The sequence below is a fragment of the Vanessa atalanta genome, chromosome 1 (genome assembly GCF_905147765.1).
Source record: "Vanessa atalanta chromosome 1, ilVanAtal1.2, whole genome shotgun sequence".
In the NCBI taxonomy this organism is placed as follows: Eukaryota; Metazoa; Arthropoda; class Insecta; order Lepidoptera; family Nymphalidae; genus Vanessa; species Vanessa atalanta.
In genome coordinates, this window is record NC_061871.1 from 8,500,654 (window position 1) to 8,516,207 (window position 15,554).

Sequence of the window (15,554 nt, forward strand, 5' to 3'; positions counted from 1 at the left end):
TTTTACTTAATGAAACCTACATAATAAAGACTTTTTACCTTACTCTAGATAAAATTTGCGAAGAAATAAAAAACATGTAATTTTTTTATTTAATTTATTTAAAAACAACAAATAACACATTTAATGAGGAATTAAATGGCATGGCAATTCCATTATTTCAAAAAAAACAAACTAATACATAATCTTTAATTACGATTAATTAGGATACTGGAAATTAAACTAATTTTCCATAGCAATGTTAAATTAAAATAAACTAAAATACTAAGTCAAAAGAAAAAACTAATGTATCTATGTTCACATTTTAAATGTAGAACTTTTAACCTAAAACATTTTGAACTAGGTACGCTTCTTAAGCATATTATCAAAATTATTTTCTACATATATCCCGGCTGACACCACCTTAATAATCTAGATTATTTTTTATTATACGATATCTAAAAAAGAAAAATGTAAATAAAAACTAAATGGTAAGGTTTAAACAATATTCAGAAATTAGTAATTTGGATTCCAATGGATATTTAAGCATATCATAATTACCCACATCAACTCAAGATACTGTTAAAATGGGATAAAAAAGTTACACAACATTTGATTGAATTAATGGTTACATGATGTGACAAAAAATGATATGTGGATGTGGTTAATGGAGAGAATCAAAGTTATTATTATTACCTATTTGTAAATTATTTATTTAGGAAAACTTGTAAATACAAGCATTAACACACCTATTCAAATAATGCTTGAAAAATAACAAGGTAGATACAAAAAGAACGTTCAACATACCTCTAGTATAGAGTAAAAGTATCGAACAATTAATTTACCAGTTTCAGTGACTAAGACATTTTTTTACTCACTCAGCACTCATATCTTTCTTTCTCAAATAAGTTAACTTTTATTTTCAAAGTAGGTCAACATAAATTTAACAGCGTCGACGGGCGCTCCATTTCCAAAGATCCCCGCATCAGCATTTGGAAAGAATAATATAATTTTTTTTTTTTCTGGAATGGAATATAACTCACACTATTATCGTTAATATTATTTTTAATTCACGCAAAAAATTAAAAAGACTATTTCTAATCACAAAAAGAACAAGTTTCTTAAAATAAAAGACTACCCTTTCAGAAATAACTTGTCATTGGCAGTTAGATTTTGAAATAAAATATCTATATGTCTTTAGTTAAAATATGATTCTATCTTAAGTCATCTTATAAAATTTCTTTAAAAAAAATCTGTGACCTGATTTTAATAAACATAAAAGTTTAACAGAAAACGAAAATCTAAATTATCTAATTTACACATTTCAAACACTATTTTTTATACAGTTTCAATTTATTTTAAAATAAGTACTATTACACTTACTTTTGAAAAAAATAAACTATTGTAGTGACAAATTAATGAAAACTCTTTTATTTTTATCTATCATAACTAAAAAGTATTTCTCCTACTTAAAACATTATTATATGTTACACTAAAAACATAAAATAACCTCAAATAATTCAATATCATCACAAAAGGAACGTTACACAGCCTTTTTTTCTATAAGTTTAAAAAACTTGCTTAAATTCATATTAGAAGGGAACGTCAGTAATTATATAGATCACAACGCACACTCATAAAATAATGAATTTATGACTGGTATTACCAAAATTAAACTAACTCACCTTTCACACATACACAAAAAAACATATACAAAAGACGAAACTGTCGCTTGGTGGCTAACCCCATTGAGGCTGTTCCTGTAAGGATCTATTATATATAAACTAACTCCAAAATATGATGGATCGGGTTTGACTTAAAACTAAATGTGCATTTAAAATTTTTGGTACTGTCTTAATCCTAACATGCGTTCGTGCGTCGGACACGTGGATTACAAATTAACTTATTTCAACCATTTATTAAAATCAAAAACGTTTAAATAAGAAAGCTATTATTTTAAAATATGGATTTAGTATTGAAATAATCGGAGTTATTAACTATACGATATTAGCTCCAAAAAAACTAATTCTTTTGAGAAATGGTGTATCTCTGTTAGTTACAAATCAACTTTGTCTATTAGATAAAGACATTGAAAGAAGCAATAACAATTTCTTACGTTTCCAAAATCGCTATTCCATACAGATTAAAACATGCGTCGATGGTATTCATTTATATTTTATGTTACTTTTGTTAATGATTAAACTAAGTTTGAAACTTTAATAAATATTTGTAACTATTTTCAAGCATAACCTTATAACGTAAAAACCATGAACATCCAAAATTGTATAAATACAAAATGTAAAGTTACTGACTGTCATTATACTAAAAAACTAAATATATTGAACAACATACAGAAGCATACAATTCGAAGAACGCGTAGAACGTAGAACTCGTCCGTCTCCTTCTGGTTCAAGTCAGTTAAAAACCCACTGATTTAAGGTCATTTATGTGTCACTAAGCCTTAAGAGGGTAATTTTAATTCCTGTCTACGCTGAAGCATAAAATGCGACACATTTTCATATGTTAAGAATGTGATCATTGTTGCTGGGACCACACGTATCAAGTTCGGTTTGAGACCCTTGTAGAAGCCCCGCCATCCCTCGTGCCTGTAAAATATTCAAGTAAATAGATTATTTAGAGTAAAACTTCCACGACAATCAAATAGTTTTATACTTACCGCATGTTTAATAAAATATTCACGATTTTTATATTTCATAGTTATTTGATATTCAAAAAATGTTGCCATATTATAATTTATTATCTGTCAACGATAAGATAACGTATTAAAAGGCTGTCCAGTTAAATAAAAACAACACTACGATTATCAATTTGCTATCATTTATTGATCACTCAAATTGAAAAAAGGCGAATTGTAACATGCCCTAATTATCATATATATTATAAAAATATATACATCTCATTGAATAATGTGGCCAGCCACCAAATGAGATAGAGATTAGCAAAGGAAAACTAACAATACGCTTTCATCAACATCACATGTTTATTGTAACAATTTCTTAGGTTACACGTCAGCAAACTAGTCCATTGAAATATTTTTGAAAGAAATCATTTGTAAAATACAAACTAATAATTTCAATATATATATTTTTTTAATAAACACGATGCGATAACCATATGTTTGGATAGTTTTTATAACTAATTTTAAATAAATAAACATCCTGTACATACATATAAAAGTAGCTGTGTCCTAAATTAAGATATAAAAGACTTTTTGCTGACATGTGACTCTCACTCTTCGATCACATATCTTTTTTATTTTTTATTAACTAAAATCATTTGCTTTGTATTCAGCTATATGTTATTCTTATAAGAAATTTACCTAAATTGAACTAACATGGGAAGAATATCTGTTAAAAAGATCTAGAAAAAAATATTACATTTCAGTAGACGTGGCTAAATCTATTAAAAGCCTCAATGATAGAATAGCTTCAAACTTGTGAATTGAATATTATAATAGAATGATTAATATTTTAATATAACTCGTTAAATTTGAAAAAACGTGACTAATCAGCTAAACAAGTTGAAACAAATCCTATCTTACATATAAAAGACCTAGCGTCGTCTCACCACACATGTAACGGTTATGTAAAAGATTAATTAAAAAATGTCTTTTACATATAGATATGGGAAATCTTTATAAGACATTCTAAGTACTATTATCACAAAAAATTCAATTTACAACTAAGTTACAGCAACACAGCGATGTTGCTAGTTTAAATAAGATTTTATCACGATCTGATGGGAAATTGTACCACTACTATTTACCAGAGATTACAAATATGGCGAATATTAGTACAGATTAAGCTACAAACACAACATATGTCGTGAGACAGGCTTTTAATATCGTTGGCTTAGATATCAATTATTTCTTTTTTGTTAATTAATTATGACATATTTGATTTAACGAAAAAACTAAAACAAAGCAATACTTTAGAATTAAATTACATTTTCTTAATAAAAAAGCCAACGTATTTTTAAGGTTACATATAATGGTATTTTTACTGTCTTAATTATTAAAAAAATTAATTTCAAGCCAACTGGTACCTATTTCTGTCCGTTTTTATTATAAAACATATATTAATATCTAAAGAGACAAAACTATAATATATAAACATGTACTAAAATCTATTAAGAGACAGAACTATAAGTCCAGGATTGACTTGTGTAAGATTTTTTATTTAAAAATTATTAATAAATTACATACCACATTTGATACAATTTAACTTATTAATTTAAATATACTACAAATACTATAACTTATCAAAACCTGTCACAGCTAAACAAATAAATATTAAAATCGGTACGATAATTCTTATTACAATAACTTTACAAATTGTCAAATGAATTCGTATATGTCGAAATTTAAAAAAAAAAACGAAAGACGGGATTCACAAATTAAATAAAAAATGCACGTCAAAAAATAATAAACAATAAACAAATTCCCGCTTAAACCAACGCTTACCTTACAAACCACGAGAACCCTGTCAGTACGGTGACAGCTGTCAAAATCGAAATATAATGAATGCATACAGATTAAAACAAAAAAAAACAACAACATGGAAAAATAGTCGCGTACGTTTCCCATCAGATAGAATCGTTATTGGTGAATTTCTCCCATATGAGCATGACGAGGCATATGTTAGGCGTTACATGGAGGAGATACGGCGTGAGGCCCTTGTAGAAGCCCCGGACGCGTTCGTACCTCCAGGTCTCGGTGACGCAGTGCCAGGCGCCGGCGTAGCTGCGGTGCTGGTCCTGCAGGCGCGCGCGCACCACCTGGTACGGGTACGTGGCGCCCGCCGCCAGCAGCTTGGACACCGCCGCGAACGTCAGGTACTCCACCGAGCTCTGCGGGCCACGGGCACATACAATTGCTACTTGTCCGACATTACTCACACGCTCGCCTTTTATAATTCATTTAAATAATATTATGTCAAGGAACATTTTGATAGACATTGAGAAGTAAACAGCAGACATTGTCCTGCCTGTGTCTATGTCCACATTTCAATTTTATCATGGCAATCATACATATGTTACATCTAAGTATCCCCATAAAAATAGATATTTTATACCAACTATCGTAATGATCATATGAATCTTAAGCAGTTAGTTATATATTTAAGATTTTTATAACACACCAAATATTCAGCAGTCAGAGCGCCCTTTCTTGGGCACAGTATTCGATTCTATAAGTAAATCCCAGACACTTTTGCTCAACGAGATTTAAGCCTTACATTAACGAATCAATAATAATTTATTTATTGATTCTTGAACGGTAACTTAATTCTTGTAAAATGACTTATTGGTTTGGATAGCCTACTTGAATAAAGTATCAATATTATATTTTTTATTAACATTTCTCTGTCGAAATGATAATGTCTCCATATAATATATTGAACGGAAAATGTAAATATAGCAAATATTAGTGTTGGAATAGTTGTCTATACAATATTTAAAACTGTTCCAAAATGTTACCTTATGCTTATTCTTGGATAAAAATATTGCAACACCAGACCAGTAACAAAGTAGAATAGCATAATCCTACAATCCCAGATCTAATTAAAATACACACGCACGCACTTACCAATTTAATATCAATAGGTAGGTTTCTGTACTGATTGTACCTATTCTTCATCTCCTCGTAAGTCATGAACTGCAAAGCGCCATGCGAAACGCCGAACATACCCGGAATGAAGCCCTGAAATCAAAGGATATACTTTTAAAGATCGTAGAAAAAACTTCATGCTAGTTAATGTTCATCATAATATTACAAACAAACAAATAAAAATACATGTCTTTATTTTTATTTAGATAGTCAAAAGGGCAAAGCCCGCCGACGGTAAGACATCACCCATAGATATTTGCGTCATCAGAAATATTAACCATTTCTTGCATCAACAATATAACAACAAACTTGGGAACTAAGATGTTACTTCATCAAGTACTTATGGCAGGCGGTCATGGAAAATAACCGCTCTGGTAACAGTAGTGTTAAAACATAACATTTGCAGATTGTCATATTACAAAATACAACTTTATTGTTCTGTACATAACAAATAATAGTAAATTCTTAAAATTATTATTCTTTTATATTAATAGACTTAATTTACTAATGTTCTTAAAGTTGGATAACATTTATTTCCCTGAAAGTTTTACAATCTGGTATATTACTTTTCTAACCACAGAGTATTGTTATATATACTCAGAAAGAATAAAATTGAAAAACAGAGACAACATTATTGTCTCTATTTGAGCGGCACCTGAGTTAGCATGAATTTTGGATATTATTTTGTATATAAAGGATATAGAGATATCTTTATGAAGGCTTTTTTTATTATGAGAAGGATAACAGACATACAAATCGTTAAAATTAAACTTTTTAATTTGGTTTTATAAAAATGTCATGCAACTATGTTGTTTATGTTGTAGCTTTTGAAATTCTTATTCTTTAATTTGTAGTTTAATATATGCTACTAATAAAGCTCCAATATTATCGCTGATGTTACATGGGGACAATCACAAGTAACATAATAATACGTATTGATTTTGGTTGGTGTTTTCGGTCCTCTGTGTTTAATTTATAAGCCGACGTCATATTAATTACTAAAATCATTACATGCACATATTGCAATTACATATATTTTTTATTTTTAAAAATCTTTTGTGTCTTATCCACAACGTGAAAACGATAAAAACCGGTAATAACAGGCCAATGATGCTTGTGTTTACAATAAATATTGTTATTAAATGTAAGTAGGTACTAGTATAATTTTCTTATACACTAAACTAGTGGTACCGTGCAATTTCGCTCTTGTTTTATTGGACTACACATGGATGTTGTTGAGAAAGCCTACAGACAGGCAAGAGTACAAAGAATGTTAACAAAGTGTGTCATACTCTCATATAGTGAGATTTATGGGCAGGGTTGACCAATCGGTGACTCCTTAGCTCACTTTCCCTTCTAAAAATCTTAATTATCCCGTGTGTAATTAAATAATATGGGATATTAAACTGCCTTTTTAGTTCAAATCCACTTATACATTTTTTTTATTTTATTTTAAATACTAGATGGAATCCTAAGCAAAGGTAACAGTAAGGTTAAGATGTAGCACACAAAAGTGATTTTGTGTGTGAAATAGCATTGGAACAGAATGGTAAAATGCCGACGAATAGTATATGTAGCAATTACCGACGGCTTCAGCAGCAGCTATACATTTCTTTAAGTGTACAAATAGATAATATTAGTGTCTTTTCATTGGATTTTTGATAAAGTTACATGCATTGCATATTTTTAATTAATATCTCTTAAATATTTTTTTAAAAGATACAATTAATATACGAATTCGTTTTATTTTTGTAGTTATATCTAGTTCGATATAACTACAATCATAAAATGAATTCGATAATCATAACCTAGTTTCCGAACGTTGCTCCAATTGACTGTGACGTCACAACAAAACTTGTCGAACAAATCAGACTTATCATATATAAACTTTGATCTGAAGTATTTAACTCCACAACAATAAATCTAACCAAAAGAAAACCACAATGAAAAATAGTCTTTACACATAAATTCTTAAGAGCTATTTTTGTATACGTTCATTATTTCAGGATCCGATGACTTAACCTTCTTGACTGATTACTATTTTTATTAATAAAATAACCTTCTGCATTGAATTCGAAAATGTAATAAAATCTTGATTTGCGACATTGAACTCATTATCTTTGATAACTAACGATTAAAGCGTTTTAAAAACCATAATATATTTCATAAATAAGACTATTTGTAGTTAAATACAGAAATAATTAAAAAAAAAAAAATTACTAACAAACAGAGCTAATAAATTATGGACTTGTTTTGTCTTTGACTATTTTTAGATATATATGCTAAAATTAATCTCCCCTTACAGCAATTTAGTGCGATGATACGAAGTATCACCTTGGACACTGACATTGGTTCAATATGTTATTTCCAGAGGCGATTTTTAAATGACATAAAAATTGAAATAAAAGTATTATTACTGTTTTGTAAATGTTTATAAACAAATTTATCCAAAAAGGTTTTTTTTGTAATAAAAATATTATATATAAAGAAAATAATGTCCGCCTAGGTTACTAGTTTTATTCATCAGGTTACAATTTTTTTAAATTAATTTTAAAAGTTGATGATTTAAACCTATACCTTTTAAATTACTTATTCTAAATTCCAATTATGTAAAAAAATAATTATCACACAAATTTAGGATTTATACTTATCCATAAGAAAATGATATTATTTTTTATTATCGCGTCAACGCGGAAATAATGTTATAAGATTGATGCATTGTCTGGTGATAAAAAATATTTTTAATACATAACATGTTAGTGACCATGATACAAAGAAAAATATTATAAAATATTATTTACAGAATTTTTATTGAGAATGTAATCTACCACAAAACGAGGATTATATAATTCAATTTATAATTAGAATTTTTCTATATATTTTTCTATATTAAATAGATTGGCAAATATGCCAACTTATATAAGGAGATCACTACCATAGACATTATAAGAAATATTTACCAGCCCTTAAATCGTCAATGTCATATTTTGTGCATATAGTTACACTGGCTCACTCACTCTCTGCTGTTTGGCGGTAGAATATATGAGTGCGTGGAGCTACCTACACACAACCATACCAATAGGTATTATCTTTTGAATGCCTATTATTAACCGATTACGAAACGTGAAATATTACTATATGTCTAATTTGTTCCCACATACAATTACAGTAATGTCTCATAGAATCGAATCTTAGTTGGGTTGACGCCAAAACATCTTGAGGAATACATAAAATATGTGTAAATTTTCGCAGTCAACTTTTGTCCATATTTCAATATATCTTTTATCTCGTGAAAATTAATGCACAACTTTAAATCATACTTAAACCTTTATTATCCTCCAAATATAAAAATACAATCCATCACTTATGTCGATAAAGATATTTTTGAAGGACACTTTCTCCGAGTATATTATACTAGCGAGTATATTATAGTATAAGTCGAAATTTTCGGTTTTCAGACAATTTACACGAAACCTTAATAATAAATCTTCTTTATGTATCGTTAATCACTCCATCAGCTGGTGTAATCCGAATGAAAATCAGTTTATTCAATATTTATTTATTGATTGTCAAGAAAAAGAATTACCACCGGTTCGATAAGAGACAGATATTATATACCTTATATTATATAGTGGAGTAATATGTTATATGATAAACACAAATATTTGCTTTCTATTATAACGCCAATGAAACGACGATGTCTCATTGGATAAAACACATTTGTTTTCATTTAACGATGCGGGTTCGAGCAAGTACAACTCTTAGTGATGGTGCTGTTAATGTGTGAAATGAAATACTGTTCAAGTCGTTAGCCAATAGCATCGATTCATCGACTTATACTACATCTGCACAGGTCGTATGAAGTTCTATCTATTATCTACTTGAATTTTTATTAGATTTACAAGGATTTTGATATATATACTTCAATACAAACAATTTATCGTCAAGTAAATACGAAGTTGTTTCAAAGCAATTACGATTTCATATTTGCGATCATAAATACAAAGTTCAACAGCCAGTCGGTTAATAAACGACATATTTATATAGCCATATATATACCTAGTGTTTTCTAAACATAATCTTTGGCTTTGTTTTGAAAATATTTTCTTGATACTTATGCTATAAATAGAAAGTCATATTATGTACTGTTGACGAGCCTGATTACCCAGAGTTTAAGGACGTATATCTTAGTCGAAAACTCTGAGTTCAGACACGGCGCGAGCACCACTGAATTCATCTGCTAATTTAAGTTTATAATTCATCTCTTGCTCGGCGGGCAGGGATGACATCGTGAGAAAACCTGCATGTGGTTGATGAAAATCTAAGACGTGAATTCCGCAACCAACACGCATTGTAGCAGCTTAGTAAGTTAGAGTAAGCTTTAAAGCTTTTCGAAAGTGATAAGACGTCTTTGCCCAACAGTTAGAAATGAACAGGTGTTACTTTTACTATTTAGATTGTTATTATACAATTACATCAAAGGTGATATTTTATTTAAATATGAGGGAGTGAATTAAAAAAGACACGATTGTCTCGTATAAGGATAAAAGTGATAATAGATTATGAATATAAACAAATGAAGTCATAAGAAAAACGAACTCACCCTGTATAATCCCCTGATGCCCTCTGTCCTGTAGATCTTCGACAGGCCGTCAACCATGCCTCTATATCTCTTGTGCTCAGCTAAGCTGTGCTCCTCGCTGTACTGGAGACACAACCTGGTCTTCACGACCCAGATAGGATTGGTCATCACCAGGGAGAGTATACCAGCTTGGGCAGCGGCAAGCATGTGAAGACCTGGGCCGAGCGGCGTGCGGGCATTCCCTCCTTGGATCCATGTCTTTATTGCATTATAGCTGAAAAACATTTACAGAATATTGATTTATTCCATGACCATAACTATACTTACAAGAAAATCTTTTCAAATATTACTTTATATTCATTATTTTAGAACAATTTTATTTACTAGTCTCAAGACTCTAAATCGCAAATAATAACAATTCAAAATTCTACGTGTGAAAAATAGTTTTCAGTAAATTGGCACGTTGTCGGCAGAACAGAATCGAGCCACCCTATCTCAATTAGTGGATGTCGTAAGACGTGTCCTTAATCAACTTGAGGATAATTCTTTGTATTCTTCTTCTTTCCTGGTACACCAGATTAATGGTACTTATCACAGCAACGCTCTAGTATTATTTTTTACATCGCAAACACAATATACAAATAAATATTATTTAATATAATGCAACATATGTTTTGAATTGCAAAACTTACATAGGTCAGAGAACTATCTGTTGCGGACAATATCATCATAATAAACATTGACAATGTCACGTAAACTTTACTAAATAATACGTACAATAAGAAGTAAAACCCCCAAGCGGACCCGGAGCCCCACACGTTCGGAGTGACGCCTCGATACAAGCCGCGCACGCCTTCGTTTTTCACGATCGTTACAAAAGCGCTGCCCAAGCCGTCGTAACGTGGAACAGTTGCAGTTCTTCCATCATTAACTGCATTATAATAGTCAATTTAAACTTAAAAGATGGAACACACATTCCTGTGACATCTTTCTTGAAGTCACAGTAATTCTTGTTATAAGAAAAGCATAAACAGTAAAATCGCTTAAGGTATTGGCCTGTCTATCTTCTTTACATTATTCTATATATTAAAGTATATGTCACATATGGTTGGACGAAACCAGTAACAATGCTTAATAAACATTATTAAAAGTTGATAAAAAGAAAATCTTTTGTTGAGCTACCACTTATTCCTTACATAGTTACCAAATTAGTTGGTAGAAGACCACATACAGGCACTAGGTCGATATTGATAATCATATATCATAAAACTTCTTGAAAATAATAAAACAAAATATTAACATTTCATAAAAGTATATCAATATAAATTGAATTTTAAATAAAATATTCATTGACTCATTTAAGTACAATGATCACAGACTAATTAGTGTTGTGTTGCAAATTACAGTTTAAAATAAACACAAAGAACACACAGTTTTCATGAAACATGTCCCATTTAAATCATCATGTTAATTTATATAGTTTTGTGTGAATGTGAATAAAGGGATACCTATATGGTAAAATTAATGTAAAGGAGTATATCAAGGTTTTTCATCCAAGCATTATGATTGATTGGAATAGCCTTTTTTTTAAATATTAAATTGACCTTAAATTTGGTACTACAAATCATGTAACTAAATTTTGTTGTTTTTTTTTTTAATTATATTAGTATCGTAACTGTAAAACCAAAACAGAAATAAGAAATAATTTGTAATCTAAATTAGGGTTTTATTTAGAATCTACAGCTGACTAACTTTAATTATAAGCATGCAATTTCAGAAATAGTCATTAATCTACTTATTCATAGTAATAGATATGACTTTAACAATTAATGTTGTTTAAACAATAAGTTAATCAATGCTTTCTTCTTCTTTCTAATGTAAAATCAAGGACAAAAGAAAGAGAAACATATGTTTACATAAAAAATTGTAAACAATGGTTATAAGTTAGGACAATAATGTATATAGTTTTTAATATATATTATTATTAAATCAACGACGACAGTAAACAGACTATTGAAATAACAAATCTTTGCAAGAAATAAATGGTACATGTTGAGTACTAATTTGTACTAAAATAAATAGCTCAACTATTTTTTAGTATGGCTCCAACAAAGATTGAGTTGGTGTAGATATATATATCTACATATCTATATAAAAATAGATGTAACTGAGTTTGTCAATCTAATAAACAATTTAACATGGAAAGTAATCTCTTTCTGTAAAGTCTAAATAGTAGAATATAATAAGTCAATCTTTTTTATAGTTATCTTTTAAAGAATATTTAAAATAAATTATAATTGCATTACATGTAATATGCATAAACAATGTACATATTATGTGAATACATAAATTATCACACAATATAAACTTTAATAATAGTCTTGGCAAAGTCTTGCAAATTATTGTTTTATTAATTTGGAAACTGAAGAGTTTGTGATTTTCAAAAATATTTATTTAAAAATAGAATATCTGACTATCGGGGTTTTTTAGTAAATACTGGTAGAAATTTAATAAAAGTATAAGAGCATTAAGAATGCACATGAAAGGAGATGACAATTTTTGTAATATATTCAACCTTTACTGCTATTGACTATTTTAGATTTTTTATGTTACTGTTGTTTGAGCTAAATATTGATCAAAATCAACATTGACTTATTCTTAAAATAACATTACTAATATTGTAGTCAATATCGAAATGAAACAGTTGTAAAATAAGTGTACTTCAACCACCAGAGGTTAAAAATTCATAACAATTCATGGAACCTGTGCAACTAGTTTGCAATTGCATCATTTTTGTGTATATTTTCAGATCCACATTCACGCTTCTTACCCAAGTTCAAGGTCATACAATAATTACGAACTTATTCATAAAAGCATGGTCTATTTTGACAAATGCAAAATATTTTTATACATGCATTGTCTTTAACTACGGCATACGATTTATTAAAGTAATTCGAGAATATACTGTGGTATTTCTATGACGAAATGTCATTTAATACTTAAAACTGTATGAATACTCACCAGCGAAACGAATTTTAATAAGGTCCAAAGGATGCAAAATTAATGTTGATGTGACGCCACCTGATATCCCAGCTACCAGGTGTTCGTACTTGATATGGCTCAGAAGTGCAAGTTTTGAAGATGACGGATTAGGATTCTTCATTGTAGTCATGATGAACGTAATAAATCACAGGTAAAACATTTTGATAGGACCGTACTTAAGCATATGCTTGCCGAATACTATTCCAGGTAACTTTATCGAAATTTACTAAATAACAATCTTCACTATACATCATTGCTTTCGTAATATTCCGACGAAATGGAATAGGCGTGAACTAGATGATTTCCACATGATTTCTTTCTTGTAATTTTTTTTGTCGTTCCTCTATACGTTAAACTGCTACCGTTTATACTTACTCAGATAATAATACGTAATTATTTTCATATTGTAAATTAATGTGAATAATTATTTGTACCATAATAATAATGTAGTTTCGTAAATATTTATAAAAAAAACATATGTTTATATTAAATATATTTCAAGTATTCCTTAATATTTTTAAAATATAAAAAAAATAATACTTTTATTACCTACCTTAATTGTTCATATTATTTGCACTTGTAGCAATAGAATATATTTGAACTTTGATACTAAATAAATTTAATATCATGTAGTATAATATAAAATAAAAATCAATACGTTCCATTAAACGAAATTGCAGGTTTTTTTCTTAATGATAAAATTATCTATGGCAAATTTAGACATTTTCAAGCTCTATGATTTTTTGACATATTACAAGAATATTGCACATTACGTAAATCAGCGAGCAAAATTTCATTTAGTGCCCGGATAGGAGGAAAAATGTTGAAAGTAGCGACTACTCTGAGATTAGTTTCAAAACAGGGCAATAATGTCCGGGCCCTTGCAACTGCAGCGGCCTACAAGCAAGCTCTAGTTAACGTTCCTCCAACTCAACTTACAGTACTTGACAATGGGATCCGCGTTGCTTCTGAAGATTCCGGCGCAGCTACGGCTACTGTCGGTCTCTGGATTGATGCTGGATCAAGGTACGAAAACTCCAAAAACAATGGGGTCGCCCACTTCTTAGAACACATGGCTTTTAAAGGCACAAGTAAAAGGTCGCAGACCGACTTAGAATTGTTGGTAGAGAACATGGGTGCTCATCTGAACGCCTACACCTCGAGGGAGCAAACCGTTTTCTACGCAAAATGCCTTGCTGGCGATGTTCCCGCTGCCGTTGAAATACTCGCTGATATAATTCAAAACTCATCCCTAGCTGAACCCGAAATCGAACGAGAACGTGGTGTTATTCTCCGCGAAATGCAAGATGTCGAAAGTAACTTGCAAGAAGTTGTATTTGATCACCTTCATGCTACTGCATTCCAAGGCACTCCTTTAGGACAAACTATTCTTGGACCAACCAAAAACATCAAGAAAATTTCAAAGGCCGATCTTCAGCAATACATCAAAACTCACTATCAACCTAGCAGGATTGTTCTATCAGGTGCTGGTGGTATAGAACACAGCAAACTTGTAGATCTGGCTGGCAAGCATTTAGGTGGCTTGAAGAACACTGCCCTCGATGTACCTGAATTAGCTCCTTGCCGCTATACTGGTTCAGAAATCCGTGTTAGAGATGATTCAATGCCTCTTGCTCATATTGCTATTGCTGTGGAAGGTGCTGGCTGGACAGATGCTGATAACATTCCCCTTATGGTTGCCAACACCCTTATTGGAGCTTGGGATAGATCTCAGGGAGGTGGCACTAACAATGCCTCGTTCCTTGCTAGAGCTGCATCTTGTGGAAACTTATGCCATAGCTTCCAGTCATTCAATACCTGTTACAAAGACACTGGCCTGTGGGGTATTTACTTTGTATCAGAACCCATGCAGATTGAAGATATGCTCTTCAACATTCAAAGAGAATGGATGAAATTATGTACAACCGTAACTGAAAATGAGGTTGACAGAGCAAAGAACCTCCTAAAGACGAACATGCTTCTGCAGCTGGATGGAACTACACCAGTGTGTGAAGACATTGGTCGCCAAATTCTATGTTACAACAGACGCATCCCTATTCATGAACTTGATGCACGCATTGACTCTGTTTCAGTGCAGAATGTTCGAGATGTCTGTTACAAATATCTCTTTGACCGTTGTCCGGCTGTTGCAGCTGTTGGTCCTACTGAAGCTCTGCCTGACTACACTAGAATCCGTGCTGGAATGTACTGGCTCAGAGTATAAACTCATAGTGTATTTATATATTAGTAACTTGGAAATCAGTTAAGATCATTAAAACTCTCTCCCAAATGTCTTTTGTTTTATTATAATAAAACACAATGTCTTTG

The 15,554-nt window shown here is 30.5% G+C and overlaps 2 protein-coding genes across 3 annotated transcripts; one reads left to right on the forward strand and one right to left on the reverse strand.

Moving 5' to 3' along the window:
- Positions 1–1,399: 1,399 nt before the first annotated feature.
- Positions 1,400–13,556, reverse strand: LOC125075997 (mitochondrial folate transporter/carrier). Of its 2 annotated transcripts, XM_047688026.1 has the most exons (7): positions 13,206–13,556; positions 10,962–11,115; positions 10,206–10,458; positions 5,582–5,695; positions 4,700–4,845; positions 2,390–2,582; positions 1,401–2,289 (listed from the first exon to the last, which is right to left on the reverse strand). In XM_047688026.1, exons 1-6 carry the CDS (start codon positions 13,354–13,356, stop codon positions 2,438–2,440), a joined length of 963 nt encoding a protein of 320 aa, XP_047543982.1. In that variant the 5' UTR covers positions 13,357–13,556; the 3' UTR covers positions 1,401–2,289; positions 2,390–2,437. The 2 variants fall into 2 exon arrangements, with proteins under 2 accessions (XP_047543907.1, XP_047543982.1); XM_047687951.1 differs by having other exon boundaries at positions 1,400–2,582.
- Positions 13,557–13,973: 417 nt separating this feature from the next.
- LOC125069781 (mitochondrial-processing peptidase subunit beta) lies at positions 13,974–15,516 on the forward strand. The gene has a single exon (XM_047679393.1). It carries the CDS (start codon positions 14,047–14,049, stop codon positions 15,448–15,450), a length of 1,404 nt encoding a protein of 467 aa, XP_047535349.1. The 5' UTR covers positions 13,974–14,046; the 3' UTR covers positions 15,451–15,516.
- Positions 15,517–15,554: the final 38 nt, after the last annotated feature.

Bases quoted from the DNA above. Each gene is read 5' to 3' on its own strand.
- LOC125075997 (XM_047687951.1), bottom strand. From the start codon at position 13,356: ATGACTACAATGAAGAATCCTAATCCGTCATCTTCAAAACTTGCACTT. The intron at 10,459-10,961 runs GTACGTATTATT...AATGTTTTTCAG, and splicing joins TGGGGGTTTTACTTCTTATT to CTATAATGCAATAAAGACAT. The intron at 4,846-5,581 runs GTAAGTGCGTGC...CGTGGCCCGCAG, and splicing joins TACCTATTGATATTAAATTG to AGCTCGGTGGAGTACCTGAC.
- LOC125069781 (XM_047679393.1), top strand. From the start codon at position 14,047: ATGTTGAAAGTAGCGACTACTCTGAGATTAGTTTCAAAACAGGGCAAT.